Source organism: Phyllobates terribilis, unplaced genomic scaffold, assembly GCF_046119375.1.
Source record: "Phyllobates terribilis strain yellow unplaced genomic scaffold, ASM4611937v1 Scaffold_5__5_contigs__length_657084704, whole genome shotgun sequence".
NCBI classification, from domain to species: Eukaryota; Metazoa; Chordata; class Amphibia; order Anura; family Dendrobatidae; genus Phyllobates; species Phyllobates terribilis.
Genome location: NW_027362765.1, coordinates 373,735,522 through 373,750,736, shown reverse-complemented (window position 1 = coordinate 373,750,736; position 15,215 = coordinate 373,735,522). Strand labels below are relative to the sequence as shown.

The 15,215-nt window shown below is 44.9% G+C and overlaps 1 protein-coding gene across 1 annotated transcript; it reads left to right on the top strand.

Moving 5' to 3' along the window:
- The first annotated feature begins 315 nt into the window (after positions 1–315).
- Positions 316–13,723, top strand: LOC141271183 (trypsin-like). The gene is made up of 5 exons (XM_073681279.1): positions 316–419; positions 573–726; positions 1,090–1,343; positions 12,819–12,955; positions 13,471–13,723. The coding sequence occupies exons 1-5, from the start codon at positions 353–355 to the stop codon at positions 13,618–13,620; spliced, it is 762 nt and encodes a 253-aa protein (XP_073537380.1). The 5' UTR covers positions 316–352; the 3' UTR covers positions 13,621–13,723.
- Positions 13,724–15,215: the final 1,492 nt, after the last annotated feature.

Genomic DNA, 15,215 nt, shown 5'->3' with positions numbered 1-15,215 from the left:
CCAAAATGTCTGGATTTAGCTAAAGAGCAAAGTCTCTAGATCTATGCTGCTGGTGATGCGACAGCTGCAGCCAGTCCCATGTGCACCTGCTGTAATCATGCACCTACATGTATCAGTTGTAGTAACACAACCTAAGACAAGCAGCATAGCATATGCCCATTTCAATTCCAGGATGGAAAATTATCACCGAAGGTTGTATCTACTGAGGAGGTCTGAAGAACATTCCCAACAGAGTGACCTTCATCCATAGATTATATGTATATTTTAGGTTATGCAGATACTGATTAACTTTCTCTTGGGTGAGGAGGGGTTAGAGGGGTGATAACATTTTGGGTATAAATATCTGTGGTTTATGCTCCATACTCATTCTGGCTGCATCATGAAACTCCTCCTGATCTGCGTGCTCCTTGGAGCAGCTGGTGAGTCCGGTGCTTCCTTCCGAAGTTCATTGTTAATTTTCATAAAAATGTTTCTATTGTTTCTTAAGTCATAATTGTAACTTTTTTAATATGCTACAATTATGGAAAACCAATTTACATATGATATAACTTGATTTATTGTATTATTCTCAGCTGCTTTTGAGGATGATGATAAGATTGTAGGAGGTTACACCTGCGGCAAGAACTCCGTCCCCTGGCAGGTGTCCCTGTACTCCGGCTACCACTTCTGTGGTGGATCCCTGATCAACAGCCTGTGGGTGATCTCCGCCGCTCACTGCTACAAGTCGTAAGTTACCAGAATTCTGAACAAAACTGAATCATTGAAGCCAATGACTTTTGATCTTTTTACTATTTTTTATGGTTGAGCAGTAAAAAGCAATTGTGGTATTGTCACCATCCCTTTAATAAGGCGTCATTTTGAGCAGAGCACATATAGTGTTGAGTTAAAATGATGGGAAGAGACTGTGACTTTGATGGGAGCGAGCCTCTAGAATGAGCAAGTGTGGCATCAGCTTCATTGTAATTTATGCTATTGCGTTCTGTCATATAGGAATTCCTAGTATATGGTATTTCATCAGTTTTACATTCTTGATTAACTTATCAATATTTATTTAATAAAATAGAATATAATTTATTTTTTTTTCTGCAGGAGCGTACAGGTCAGACTGGGAGAGCACAACATCGCTGTCAGTGAAGGTACCGAGCAGTTCATCAACTCCGCCAGAGTCATCAGACATGCCAGCTACAGCTCCTGGACCCTGGACAATGACATTATGATGATCAAGCTGGCCTCTGCCGCTTCCGTCAACTCCTACGTCCAGCCTATTGGTCTGCCCAGTGGCTGCCCTGCTGCCGGCACCAGCTGCCTGATCTCCGGATGGGGCAACACCCTCAGCAGTGGAAGTAAGTCACAAAGAAAACAAAGTATTTGATAGTAATGTAGTATTATTATTGTAGCGGAAGGTAAAAATGCGTAGGAGCTGCTGACTCAATTTGCAGTTTGTTAAGTGGTAGACTCTGTTCACGGGTGGAAACTTTGAGTGGAGTTTAATAGAATGTTTCCATATATATATATTTTTTTTTAAATAATACAATTCAGATAGCAATTATTTTATTTTGATCTGTTTTTATTCTATGATTGCAGATTTTTTTCTTTAATTCTATTTTCTACAAAAGAATCCAAAAGAAATATTTCAAGGTGCATCATACAGAACAAGGATCCGTCTCATATCTAAGAAATTTTAATTAATTCAAAAAATAATTGCCTAAAAATAGTCACAACAATTTTAGAAAGAAGCTTTGGCTTCGCGGCTTAATTTTTTTTTAACGAAACAGTAAATATAAATTATCCACTTTTCCTTACAATTTTATATAACATGAATGTTTTATCCAAAAACATTGAATTCATTGAGCGTGAAGAGTCCAACTGAGAAAAACTGTTGTGAGTGTTGGCTTTCTTCTGTAGAAGTCTAGAAGATAACAGCCATCAGTTTTACCACCATGTGCTTTATTATGTAATAAGATTATTTTCATGGTGCTCCACAGACTCCATTGACTATAATAGTGTCCATCATTTTTGTCAGAATACTTTTTTCTTATAAATCCAGTGGTAACAACCAGGACGGTCAGCACTGACCGCCATATATACCTGATTACCCATAACCATAATTTTCTTGGATGCGACCTCCGATGATTAACCATTGTGGAAATTGTAGAAAGGGAATGTATATAAAAATTTTTTACAATGTATTTTAGATAGATCATTTGATGCTCCAATTCTAACATTTTTTTCTAGATCTTTCCCAGCTTAGGTGGAGCGCTGTGCACAACTAGAAACATTATTAACAAAAATACTAATTACCTTTGACTTTGAAAACTTTATGGTTGGGGAGAAATCTTCTCGTAACAGGGAGCACCAAGCTTTAATATTAAACTGCAAGATGATCTTTCCTTTCTATCTGGATACATTCGGGGTCTCTACTAGTGTTGAGCCACCCCCGTAGTGTTCGAGTTCGGTTCGGTTCGTCGAACACCCGTGTGTTCGCCGAACTGTTCGTCGAACTGTTCGTCGAACACCTTCGAACACCGTTAAAACCAATGGCAGGCAAACAAAAACACATAGAAACACATAGAAAACACCTTCAAAGGTGTCCAAAAGCTGACAAACTGCTCAGAAGACACAACTAACACATGGAAAAGTGACAAGTACATATAGTCATGCGAAAAGAAAAGAGGTGGAGGAGTAAAAGGAGGGGGAGACACAGATATAGGCATGTCATGCCCTTCTAAAATCCAAAAAGTGAGAAGCCGAGACGGCCAGTCCGCTCCTGCCCGTGCCACCTCCGTGTCGCCGGGTTTGTGCCAGAGCCGCGGTGAACCCTGACGGCCAGCCCCCCTCTCCCAATACTGGTGCCTGTCCGCTGGTGGGTCGAGAGAGCCCCCCTGTGGTGGAGGCAGCTCTAAGCTTTTTAATTTAAATTGTCCCTCTAATTTGAATGAATACACTTTAAATCCATTTACAAGGATCTATTGGAGGGCAAGTCTCATGCCAGCAGCCGCGTAATTCCAGCTCCAGTAGCGTCCACTAAAGCTGCTGCAGTTAAAAAGCTTTTATAAGGATCGAGCTCGGCTGTCCACCGCAAGGCATCCTAGTGCCAGTCCCAGCCCCTATGCCTTGGGGTGCCTCCTGATGCTCTTCACTAAGTATCCCGTGGTCCCGAAGCATTTCCTTTGAAAAAATTAAGTGTCCAAACTACAGGTGGTGTAGCTTGCTTAACAGCCGGGATAATCCGCTGACTAGCAGACACTGCTACTAGGCACAAAGTATTTCCTGGGCTAGATGCAGTTAAAAATTTGTAAGTAGATACTCTCGTTGGATGCTGAGAAAGCATTCCATAGAGTCTCCTGGCACGCCATATATGATTCTCTTAAAAAGCTTGGGGTAGGGGTCTAGGGGACCCTTTTATAGCCAAAATCACGGCCCTATATCACAATACGTCACCTAGGCTGAAGATAAATGGAACTGTAGCACCGAGGGCTCGGTTGCTACAGACGTATTGCACCTCACCCAGAGGTGTGATATCTCACTCTCAGATAAGGATGGAGTGTGGATCAGGACCCGACACCTGCATGCATTACACCACATTGCCGTGGGGCAGGGCGACCAATATGCCCCTGAGATGGGCACGACAGTCCCTGTCCCTGGCTGGAGTGGGGGGAGGGAACACTGAGGAAGGGGAACCCTGCAGTGCAGGAGCAGGGAGGAAGCAGTTCCTGGGTGCATTGAGAAGGGAGTATAAAAGGTGGGCACCATCTTAGTTCAGTGCAGAGAAGTCTGAGCAGAAGTGGCAGGGAGCAGGGGCTCTGCATGAGCTCTGCTCCGGAGGCGGGCCTAGTAACAGAGGCCCAGGCCTGCAAGAGGGAGAAGGAAGGAAGAGGAGCGGAGAAGGCTCCAGGAACGAGGAATGAAGGGATCCCAGGGGTGCGGACGGGCGAGTCGCCACCGCACGCCCGAATCCACCTGCGTGGAGGGGTCAGGCCAAAGGGGGAGACCGGTCCCCGAACTAGTGGAGGCAGGAAACGACCCTCAGCTAGAAACCGGAGGCTCTGACATTTTATGTGGCGCAGCCCCTTGCTCCACCCGCTAGGAAGGCACCACATAGGGTCAGGGAAACTGGCGCCAAGTTTACCAAGAGGAGGCCCGAGGCAGCCGGACAGAAGTGTTGGTAAGAAAGGCCAGACAAAGGACGCACAAAGGGGGTCCTGTGAAGCGCTCCAAAGTTATCTGGGAGTTGTCTGAGCCCCTCACCTGGTGAGCACAGTACGACGTGGGCAGCCGTTACCTGCAGACGTGGTCTGGATAATAAGAACTGTGAGTAAAGGCCCTGAACTGCATCACTGACTCCGTGTCGTTACTGCTGCTGCCCTGCACCATCACCCCCATCCTCCGCATACACTGCCCTGAGGCTATACTCCTCCCGTGGGGAGTTATGCTACGCTCTGCTGCACCCACAACACCAGCCTTAGCGGTCTGCCCTGTAGCGGCGGTTCACTCTGACCGCAATCCACGGGTGGCGTAGTCGGACATTTAAACATCAAAACCACATAAATAGTTCCGCCACTGGTTTGACCGCCCTGAGCCACGGAACCGGATCGCCGCCACGAAGACTACAACCACCAGCATCCACCAAAAAGGGTCCGGCTCCGGGTGTCCCAAGGCCCAGGGGGTGCGTCAGAACATTTTCATCACCTTTCACAATCACCAATGGGACAAGGCAGGGATGTCCTCTGTCCCCTCTCTTATACATCCTAGTGACGGAGCACCTGCTCTCATCAATTCGCCATAACCCCAATATTAGGTGGATTGAGGTGGGAGGCACCGAGTACAAGTGCTCTCTATTTGCTGATGATGTCCTAGTATATATCACTCAATCACATATATCCATCCCTGCTGTTATGGCTGAAATAGATCACTTTGTTACATGGTAAAATTTTAAAATCAATGCAGCGAAGTCTGAGGCCCTCGATGTCTCCCTCCCTAAATCCATATAGGATTCCATCCAGTCCAACTTTCCCTTTGCCTGGCCCTCACAGGGTATCAAATACTTAGGAATTCCTATTCATAGAGACCTCTCCCATCTATGTTATCTTAATTTTGGGCCCTTTATTGAACAATTCCATACAGACCACGGTTGGCAAGTTAGAACTGTAAGATTCACTACGTGAACCACTGGTGTTTTGTGGAAAAGCACATGTACACCGCGTTCCAAATTATTATGCAAAAAGTGTTTAGGAGTGATAAGGGAAGAATTTGTTTGTTTGTCAGTTAAACTCATTGATGGTGATGTGTGTCAGGGCTCTTTATATCACTGTAAGCAATTGCAGACACCTGTGCTAATTAGTTTGGCAGGTGTGTCCAATGAAAGGCAAGACTACTTAAGAAGGCTCTCTCACATTATTAAGCAGCCTACATTTTCTGCCAAAATGGGAAAGAAAAAGGATGTGTCGGCTGCTGAGAAGCAACAAATTGTGGAGTGTTTAGGTCAAGGCATGACTACAATCAACATTGTGCGATGATCAGGATGAAGTGTCTTGGCAATCAAGAAGTATGTAGCTGATTCACAGTACACACGTGTGCGTGCTGATAAGGGCAAATTGAGGACTCTTTCCTACAGGCAATTACGTCAGGTTGAAACAGCAGCGGCAAAAAAGCCTTGTCATAGCAGCAGACAAGTTTTTGAAGCTGCTTGTGCCTCCAACGTCCCCCGAACAACAAGATGCAGGGTCCTTCAGAGGTTTGCAGCTGTGCATATGCCATCCTGTCGACCTCCTCTATCCACTTCACACAAGCAGAAACAACTCCAGTGGGCCAAACATTACATGAAGACTGATTTCAAAACTGTTTTGTTCACGGATGAGTGCCGTGCAGCGCTCGATGGTCCAGATGAATGGAGTGGAGGATGGCTGGTTGATGGACACCCCACGCAAACACGGCTACAGCGCCAACAAGGAGGAGGTGGAGTAATGTTTTGGGCTGGAATCATGGGGAGAGAGATTGTCGGCCCCTTTAGGATCCCTGAAGGCGCTAAAGATGAACTCCATAATGTATGTGGATTTTCTCAAACAGCACTTCCTGCCATGGTTCAAGAAGAAGAACCGTGTATTTCACAGCAAGATCATTTTTCTGCATGATAATGCACCATCTCATGCTGCACATAAAACATCTGCATCTCTGGCTGATATGGGCATAAAAGGGGACAAACTTATGGTGTGACCCCCATGCTCCCCTGACCTCTACCCCATTCAGAACCTTTGGAGCATCATTAAAAGGAGTGTCTATGATGGCGGGAGGCAGTTCATATCTAAGCAACAGCTCTGGGAGGGTATTCTGTCCTCATGCAAAACAATTGAAGCAGAAACCATCCAAAACCTGACAAATTCAATGGACGAGAGAGTTCAGAAGCTCCTTTCGAACAAGGGGTCCTATGTGAAAATGTAACATCACCTAGAATAAAGTTTTGAGTTGAAAACTGTTTGATTTCAGTTTCTAACAACCTGCTAATGCTTATAATTTCAAAAATGACCGTTTTTTTGGTCTTTATTAAAATGAAAAGGTTGATCGAAAAGTTTGGGGGATCTAAGAGTGTGGCAACCCAGTAGTCATGATTACTTCGAATTCTGACAATATGAGGGTCATGCTGCAGGTAGTGCAGCAAGAAGGCACTTATGTGTCTTGCGCATCTCGGAGCCCCAAAATTATTTTCCGGGCTAGATGCAGCTAAAAATTATTTTTAATTTTAAATCTGGTGAAGCTTATTATAGATGGCCTAATAGGATCAGTGCTGCACACTGCTACAAAGCCCAAATTATTTTCCAGTCAAGATACAGATAAACATGATTAGTAATTTGAAAGCTTAAAACGGTTGGTAGGGTGATTTTAACCAATCATCAAGCTTTTACTCTCCCCAGGATGACACAGGGGTAGAAAAGTCGTTTCGGATCCATGATTTGTTCATCTTTATGAACGTGAGTCTGTCTACATTATCAGTGGAGAGCCGCGTGCGCTTATCTGTCAGCACACCACCAGCAGCGCTGAACACACGTTCAGACAGAACGCTGGCTGCGGGGCATGACAAGATCTCCAAGGCGTAAGTGGCTAGCTCCGGCCATTTATCCAGATTGGAAGCCCAAAAAGAGCAAGGGTCCAGTGACACAGTCGTGGCTTCAATGTTTACTTGGAGATACTCCTGTACCATCGTCTCTAGGCGTTGACTATGTGTCAGACTTCTTGTCTCCTGTGGCCTTGCAAAGGATGGGCTAAAAAAGTGGTGAAATGATTCCGCAAAATTGATGTTACCAGGAGATACTGTGGTTCTGGTACGGTTTGAGTGCTGAACACTTGACGGTCCCACAGTTGGCAAGTTGGAACTGTGAGATTCACTACGTGCACCACTGGTATTTTGTGGAAAAGCACATGTAAGATTCTGCAACAGTCTCTGCTGATACTCCTGCATGCGTGCATCCCTTTCTATGGCAGGAATAATTTCTGCAAATTTACTTTTGTACCGGGGATCTAACAGTGTGGCAACCCAGTAGTCAGGATTATTTCTAATTCTCACAATTCGAGGGTCATGTTGCAGGTAGTGCAGCAAGAAGGCACTCATGTGTGTTGCGCATCCAGGAGCACCAAGTCCCTGTTGTGTTGGTGGCGAGGTAACAATCATGCTTCCTTCCTCTGTCCTCTCCCCCCAACCTCGCACAACAGAAATGTGATCAAGGTCTCCCTCATCTGATGAGTCTTCCATCAGTTCGTCCTCCACTTCTTCCTGGGCTCCTGCACCTTCCTCACTAGTTTGGCTGCTACCATGCGCCCTGGTAAAATCATCTCCCCCACCCTCACATGCCTGCCGCCCTGGTGCTGCCGACCGTCTGGACCTTGCAGATGTTAGCCCTTCCGCATACAACTCCTCCTCCTCTACTTCCTCCACCTCCTCTTGTGCCACCACCTGACTCCGAATTCTGTTTAACATGTGCTCCAGCATGTAAATCACCGGAATAGTCATGCTGATAATGGCATCGTCAGCACTAAACATCTTCGTCGCCATTTCAAAACTGTGCAGAAGGGTGCATAGGTCCCTGATCTGAGACCACTCCTCCAGCGTGATTTGCCCCACCTCTGAATCTCGTTGGCCCAGGCTATACGTCAGAACGTATTGCACCAGGGCTTGTCGGTGCTGCCACAGTCGCTGCAACATGTGCAGAGTTGAATTCCACCGGGTAGGCACATCGCATTTTAGCCGGTGAAGTGGCAGGCCCAACGACTTCTGTAGAGATGTAAGTCGCTGAGCTGCGGGATGCGAACGGCGGAAGTGAGCACACAGCGACCGTGCCCTCTGCAGAAGGCCATCTAGTCTGGGATAGTGGGCTAAAAATTGCTGGACAACCAGGTTCAACACGTGAGCCATACAAGGCACGTGTGTGACATTGCCCCGGCGAAGGGCCGCACCCAGGTTTGCAGCATTGTCGCACACGGCCTTCCCTGGTTTCAGGTGCAGTGGAGACAACCATTCATGAAATTGGTTCTCCAGAGCTGACCACAACTCCTCAGCTGTGTGACTCACATTTCCCAGACATTTCAATGTAAAAACCGCCTGATGACATTGAGCCCTACTGCCAGCATAGTAAGGAGGTGTGCAGGATCCCTTCTGCGCAGTTAGAAAGCTTGTGGCATGACCAGACAGGCTTTGGGTGCAGGTGGAAGACCGAGAGGAGGTTGAGGAGGCAGAAGCAGTGGAGGAAAAATGACATAAAGAGGATTGACGCACAACTCGTGGGGACGGCAAGACTTGGACAGCAGCCCCTTGTCCTGCTGTCACCATAGTTACCCAGTGCCCAGTCAGCGACATGTAACGCCCCTGTCCATACCTACTCGTCCAAGTGTCTGTGGTGAAATGCACCCTGTCACACACAGAGTTTCTCAAAGAAGCGGTGATGTTGTGTGCGACATGCTGGTGGAGCGCAGGCACACCTTTCTTTGAGAAGTAGTGCCGACTGGGCATCTGGTAGTGGGGCACTGCGACGGACATAAGGTCTCGAAAATCCTCTGTGTCCACCAGGCGGAAAGGCAGCATTTCTGTAGCCAAGAGCTTGCAGATGGTGAAATTCAACCTCTTAGCTTTCTCATGGCTAGGAGGAAATGGTCTTTTACTTGTCCACATCTGAGGGACCGAGGGCTGGCTATTGTGCTTAGACGGGGTTGATAAGGGTGTCCCCGGCAAACTGCCGGTCTGTGAGGAAGATGCAGGCGGACATGTTAGGTTGCCTTGATCCAAAGGTGGTGCTATCGATGTCGGACAGCGCTCAAGACCAGCTGGTGTTACCACCTCCAAAGAAAATGATGACCTGCCAATCACGCTGGCTGTTGCGGGTAAAGAGGTGGCAGGTCTGCGCCCCAAAACAGGTGTGACTGCTGTCCCCCCAGTCACAGAGGATGAAGAGGCCGCGGATGCACAAGATATGGCAGACGGTGGTTGGCCCGGCCGGCTAGACCGCATTGTAGCACACTGAGCTTCCCACTGCAACTTATGCTTCATGTCCATGTGCCGGTTCATGCATGAAGTACTCAAACTATGTATTTTTTGGCCTCTACTTAGCTTTTGCTGACAAATGTTACAGATAACACGAGTTGGGTCATCTTTATCGATCTGAAAAAATGCCCAGGCTATGCAAGGCTTAGCACCCATGCGACCTGAAGAGCCACCACGACTTGTGGTGAGAGGCAGAGTTGTGTTTGAGGATGCAGTTGTTGACGTGCTTCCAGTACTACGTCTCTGTCCAGGAAGGCGCAACCTGACCTCATCGTCACTAGCATCTTCCTCCACCTCCTCTGCTGACCTCATCTCTTGGCTGACTGTGGGTTGACAGTAAGTGGGATCTCCGACCTCATCATCATCACCCTGTGCGTTATCACACCCGTCGTCCTCAGAGCCAACCTGTTCCTGCCCTGACAAAAAACTAAAGTTGTCGCTCCAATCAGGTATTTGAGTCTTATCATCGTCTTCCTCATTGTCTCCACCAACAGGAGTTACAGTTTGGGAATGAGGGTCTACATTATGGTCAGAACCTTCTGCGTCTGGTCCTGGATCCGACTCATAAAGATTCTGGGCATCAGTGCAGATCATTTCCTCGTCTGGATTCACAGAAGCGCTGGAGTCGACCTCTGATTCCCAGGCTATAGTATGAGTAAACAGCTCTGCAGACTCAACCATCTGTTCTACCTCATACTCAGACGGGCAGCTGGAGATTTGGGAGCTGTGAGGAAGCAAGTGCGATTTGGGTGACACCTTTGAGGACTGGAGTATTTGTGATGTTGAAGTTGATGTGGAGGAGAGCCCACTTAAAGGAGCACTTGATATCCGTTGAAGCACCTGCTGTTTTTGTGCCTCATCTGGAATTTGTAGCGATTGGCATGGCCGTAAGAAAGGGATCTTATCACATTGTCCGCTAAAAGAAGTAGACATTTTAGTTTGGCTGGAAGATGGTCTTTCTTCTGCACCTACCCCACGGACACAACCTTTTTTCCCCTTCCCAACACGCCTATTCCCCTTTCCACCAGCAGCAGGCCTTTTTCCACTCATTTTGGTGGTTAACTAATTCACAACTCTGGAGTTGTTTGCACAAAAAAACAATGGATGGTAACCGAGCAGAGCTGAGTGGCCAAACTGTGGTATTAGGCCAAAACTATTGGCTGGGTTAGATGCAGAAAAAAATTATTTTTAATTTGCAACCTGATGGAGGTCAGTATAGATGGACTAATAGACCAAGTCCCACACACCGCTAGAAGCCCAAATATTTTTTCAGAGCTAGATGCAGAAAAAAATTATATTCAATTTGCAACCTGCTGGACGTCAGTATAGAAGGACTAATAGAACAAGTCCCACACACTGCTAGAAGCCCAAATATTTTTTCAGAGCTAAATGAAGAAAAAAATTATTTTTAATTTGCAACCTGATGGAGGTCAGTATAGATGGACTAATAGACCAAGTCCCACACACTGCTAGAAGCCCAAATATTTTTTCAGAGCTAGATGCAGAAAAAAATTATTTTTAATTTGCAACCTGATGGAGGTCAGTATAGATGGACTAATAGACCAAGTCCCACACACCGCTAGAAGCCCAAATATTTTTTCAGAGCTAGATGCAGAAATTTTTTTTATTCAATTTGCAACCTGATGGAGGTCAGTATAGATGGACTAATAGACCAAGTCCCACACACTGCTAGAAGCCCAAATATTTTTTCAGAGCTAGATGCAGAAAAAAATTATTTTTAATTTGCAACCTGATGGAGGTCAGTATAGATGGACTAATAGAACAAGTCCCACACGCTGCTAGAAGCCCAAATATTTTTTCAGAGATAAATGAAGAAAAAAATTATTTTTAATTTGCAACCTGATGGAGGTCAGTATAGATGGACTAATAGACCAAGTCCCACACACTGCTAGAAGCCCAAATATTTTTTCAGAGCTAGATGCAGAAAAAAATTATTTTTAATTTGCAACCTGATGGAGGTCAGTATAGATGGACTAATAGACCAAGTCCCACACACCGCTAGAAGCCCAAATATTTTTTCAGAGCTAGATGCAGAAAAAAATTATATTCAATTTGCAACCTGCTGGACGTCAGTATAGAAGGACTAATAGAACAAGTCCCACACACTGCTAGAAGCCCAAATATTTTTTCAGAGCTAAATGAAGAAAAAAAATATTTTTAATTTGCAACCTGATGGAGGTCAGTATAGATGGACTAATAGACCAAGTCCCACACACTGCTAGAAGCCCAAATATTTTTTCAGAGCTAGATGCAGAAAAAAATTATATTCAGTTTGCAACCTGATGGAGGTCAGTATAGATGGACTAATAGAATGATGCTATGCCCAAAAGATTTTACTTCACTAGGTGCAGTAAAAAAATTGGTATTCTATACACAGGTGGTATATCTTGCAACACAGATAGGCTACTCCACTGACTAACACACTCTGCAATAGGCCAAAAAGGATTAGCTTTGCTAGATTCAGCCAAATGCTGTGAAAAAAACTTGCACAGCACTGGCACAGACCTGCCTGGCAAAAACTGATAGGAACTGATGTAACCTAGTCCTGAAAAGGACTCCAATTACAATTAGTCTTTACTCCCACAATCTATCTATTTAAGAGCACAGACCTGCCTGATAAAAGTCGTAGGAAATGCTGTAACCTAGTCCTTAAAAGGACTGCAATCACAACTATTCCCTACTCCCAAGCTATCTGTATATTTGTGCGAAAATTGGCTTGAAATTAACAAGGTATAGCGCACACAGCAACAGCGGTGCCGTCTAACACGCAGCTGCAGCAGTGAGAAAATGGTGGCGACGGGGAAAATGGCTTGGTCTTATAGGGCAAGGACATGTGACATACACTGCCAATCACACATGCCCTTGCTTGTGTGAAAAAAAGCACTTCGCTCCGTGTGTGCGCTGCTGATAGGCTGACAGATTGCACCTCCCCACTGCAAATGCGGGAAAGAGAAAAAAAAATGGAGATCTTCATTGTTCCTGCAGAGATCCATCCCCTGCCCCTCCCCCCGCCCCGCTGTACACTCAAACTGCGTATTAACATTAATTTTCATCATTACTGAGAAAAAATCCAGTTATGATTTTGGTGCACGAACAGTTATCGAACATAACCTCGAACAGCCGAATTTTTCTCAAATTGTTCGTGTTCGCCGACCGGCTCGAACACCGCCCAAAACAGCTCGAATTTGAGATTGGCGAACAGTTCGAGTAGAACAACGCTCATCTCTAGTCTCTACATACAATATTTTAATATTTATTAATTTACTTGTAGCCAACATGCCCAACCTTCTCCAGTGTGTGGATGCCCCCGTCCTTACTGCTTCCCAGTGTAGCAACGCCTACCCCGGAGAGATCACCGGCAACATGATCTGTGTTGGATACTTGGAAGGAGGCAAAGATTCCTGCCAGGTAATGTGACTTTTTTAATCCCATAATTTTCAGATCTTTGAGTAAAGGATCAGGCTATTATGGTGATCCTATACTTTAGATGTATATTAGCTGAATTCAATATTTTTGGACAGACCAGCAAAATCTATTCTGTATGGGATGTCCAACCTGCCCATGACAACAGATCTCTAGCACATAGATTTAATATTCCCGATTCTATGTTCTCCGAGGAGATAAATGGCCAAACCAAGGTTTCTGGTAAAGGCTTATTCCCATCTCTCCATTACGAGCACATACATGTTTGGTCAAAAGGATTAGTTGTTGGACGCATGAGTATTATTCTATCTAGTGCATGCGGCCACTTTACCAGGAAAGTCATCAAAAGGTCTGTACCACCATATCTTCAAACGAACTTATCCATGGTAGGCGTATCCATGAATGTGTCTCTGTTCTCATTTCTTAGAATATCGATATATGATCTTTATTACTTCTGTAATTCTATAAAAATATAAAAATTTCACTTTGTACCTTCTCAGGGTGACTCTGGTGGACCCGTGGTCTGCAATGGACAGCTCCAGGGTATTGTCTCCTGGGGATATGGCTGTGCCCTCAGGGACTATCCTGGTGTCTACACCAAGGTCTGCAACTACAACTCCTGGATCTCCAGCACCGTTGCTGCAAACTAAACATTTTCCCTCTTCTGATGGTCATCTTGTTTTACTCTGCTACTTTATTGTAATTTACAACTTTGTGGCAGTTCACGTTTCAATAAAAAGTTAAACCAAATCAGATCTTCAGTTTACAATGTATGGGACATGTGAAGGTTGGAGGATCTGTCCATGTAGATCAACGTAATATCCTACAATGTTTATCTAGAGGGAGACAAAAAAAACCCATATGAGTTATATTATATTCCAAATGTCTTTATTTTAGGAGGACCCATGTTCTATAGACTTCTAATATAAGTAACTTCTCTATGCCGCTGAGGAGTCATTTATCACCACATTCAGAAACATTGAGTTCCATACTCCGCACAGTAAAATTTAGGTTAATTGGTAAATGATGGTCTCATTATGTGTATCTCAGCATTTTATTTTCCTTTAGTAGCAGCTACTTGACATTGACAATACCTCTTAGCTTCTTTCCAAAACACATAAAGAGATGAGATCCATTAATAGTGGTCAGGACATGAGATAGCTCCAGATTTGCCAGGCAGAAAACTTAAAATTGATGACATTTGTTAAATTGGCGTGGAGTGTGAATTAGCTCAATTTAAGTCATGCAAAACACATCCACATTCACTTGACAATTTGCGATTCACTTTGTGCAAATATAACTAAACGGCCTCCACACTTTTACACATTGTAGAAAATTGTATCAACCAGACAAGGTTCGAATTAACTCAGATGTGGCAAGCTGGGCTCCTCCATAATGCCTTGTGGCTATCACTTCACATGTTATAGCACAGCCAATGAAGAGGTACTAACATAGCCAGTATAAGGCTATGTGCCCACGATGCAGAAATGCTGTATATTTTTTACGCTTCTCCCTGGCAGGAAAAACGCATGTGTTTTTTACATGCGTTTTTCCCGCCAGGTAGTAGCGTTTGGCAAGCTTTTTTGTATGCATTTCTGCATGCGGGTTATCAAGCGCTTTTCCAAGCGATTTTAGCATCACTTGGAAAAGTGCTTAACAACTTGTTCACACTATATAAATCCATGCAACCGGCATGGATTTATAGTAGTGTGACCAAGTTAGTTAAAAAAAAAAGAATAAAATGGTAAAAAATAAAAAAATAAAGTTTATACTCACCTTCCGGTGTCCTCACGGTGTTCTCTCTGCCGCATCCGGTGTGTTGGGCGGCTCGCGGTGGTGTGAAGGACCTGCGGTGACGTCATTGAGCCATGTGATGGGTCACATGACTCAGTGACGTCATGGCAGGTCCTTCACAACAGCGGGAGCATTGTAATAGACCGGACGGAGCAGACAAAACACCGAGAGGACATTGGAAGGTAAGTATAAACCCAAAGGACAATGACTAGTGTTGAGCGATACCTTCCGATATCAGGAAATATCGTATCGGATTGGATCGGACCGATACTCAAAAAGTATCGGATATCGCCGATTCCAATACCGGAAACCAATGCAAGTCAATGGGACAGAAATATCGGAATGAAAATAAACCCTTTCTTTCCTTGTAGGTTAATTCTACATGAAGTAAAACAACTAAGAATAATGTAGAATGTATTATGCGAAAAGCCAGCAATTCATCAGCGCATAC

Bases quoted from the DNA above. Each gene is read 5' to 3' on its own strand.
- LOC141271183 (XM_073681279.1), top strand. From the start codon at position 353: ATGCTCCATACTCATTCTGGCTGCATCATGAAACTCCTCCTGATCTGC. The intron at 1,344-12,818 runs GTAAGTCACAAA...ATTTACTTGTAG, and splicing joins CAACACCCTCAGCAGTGGAA to CCAACATGCCCAACCTTCTC. The intron at 12,956-13,470 runs GTAATGTGACTT...GTACCTTCTCAG, and splicing joins GAGGCAAAGATTCCTGCCAG to GGTGACTCTGGTGGACCCGT.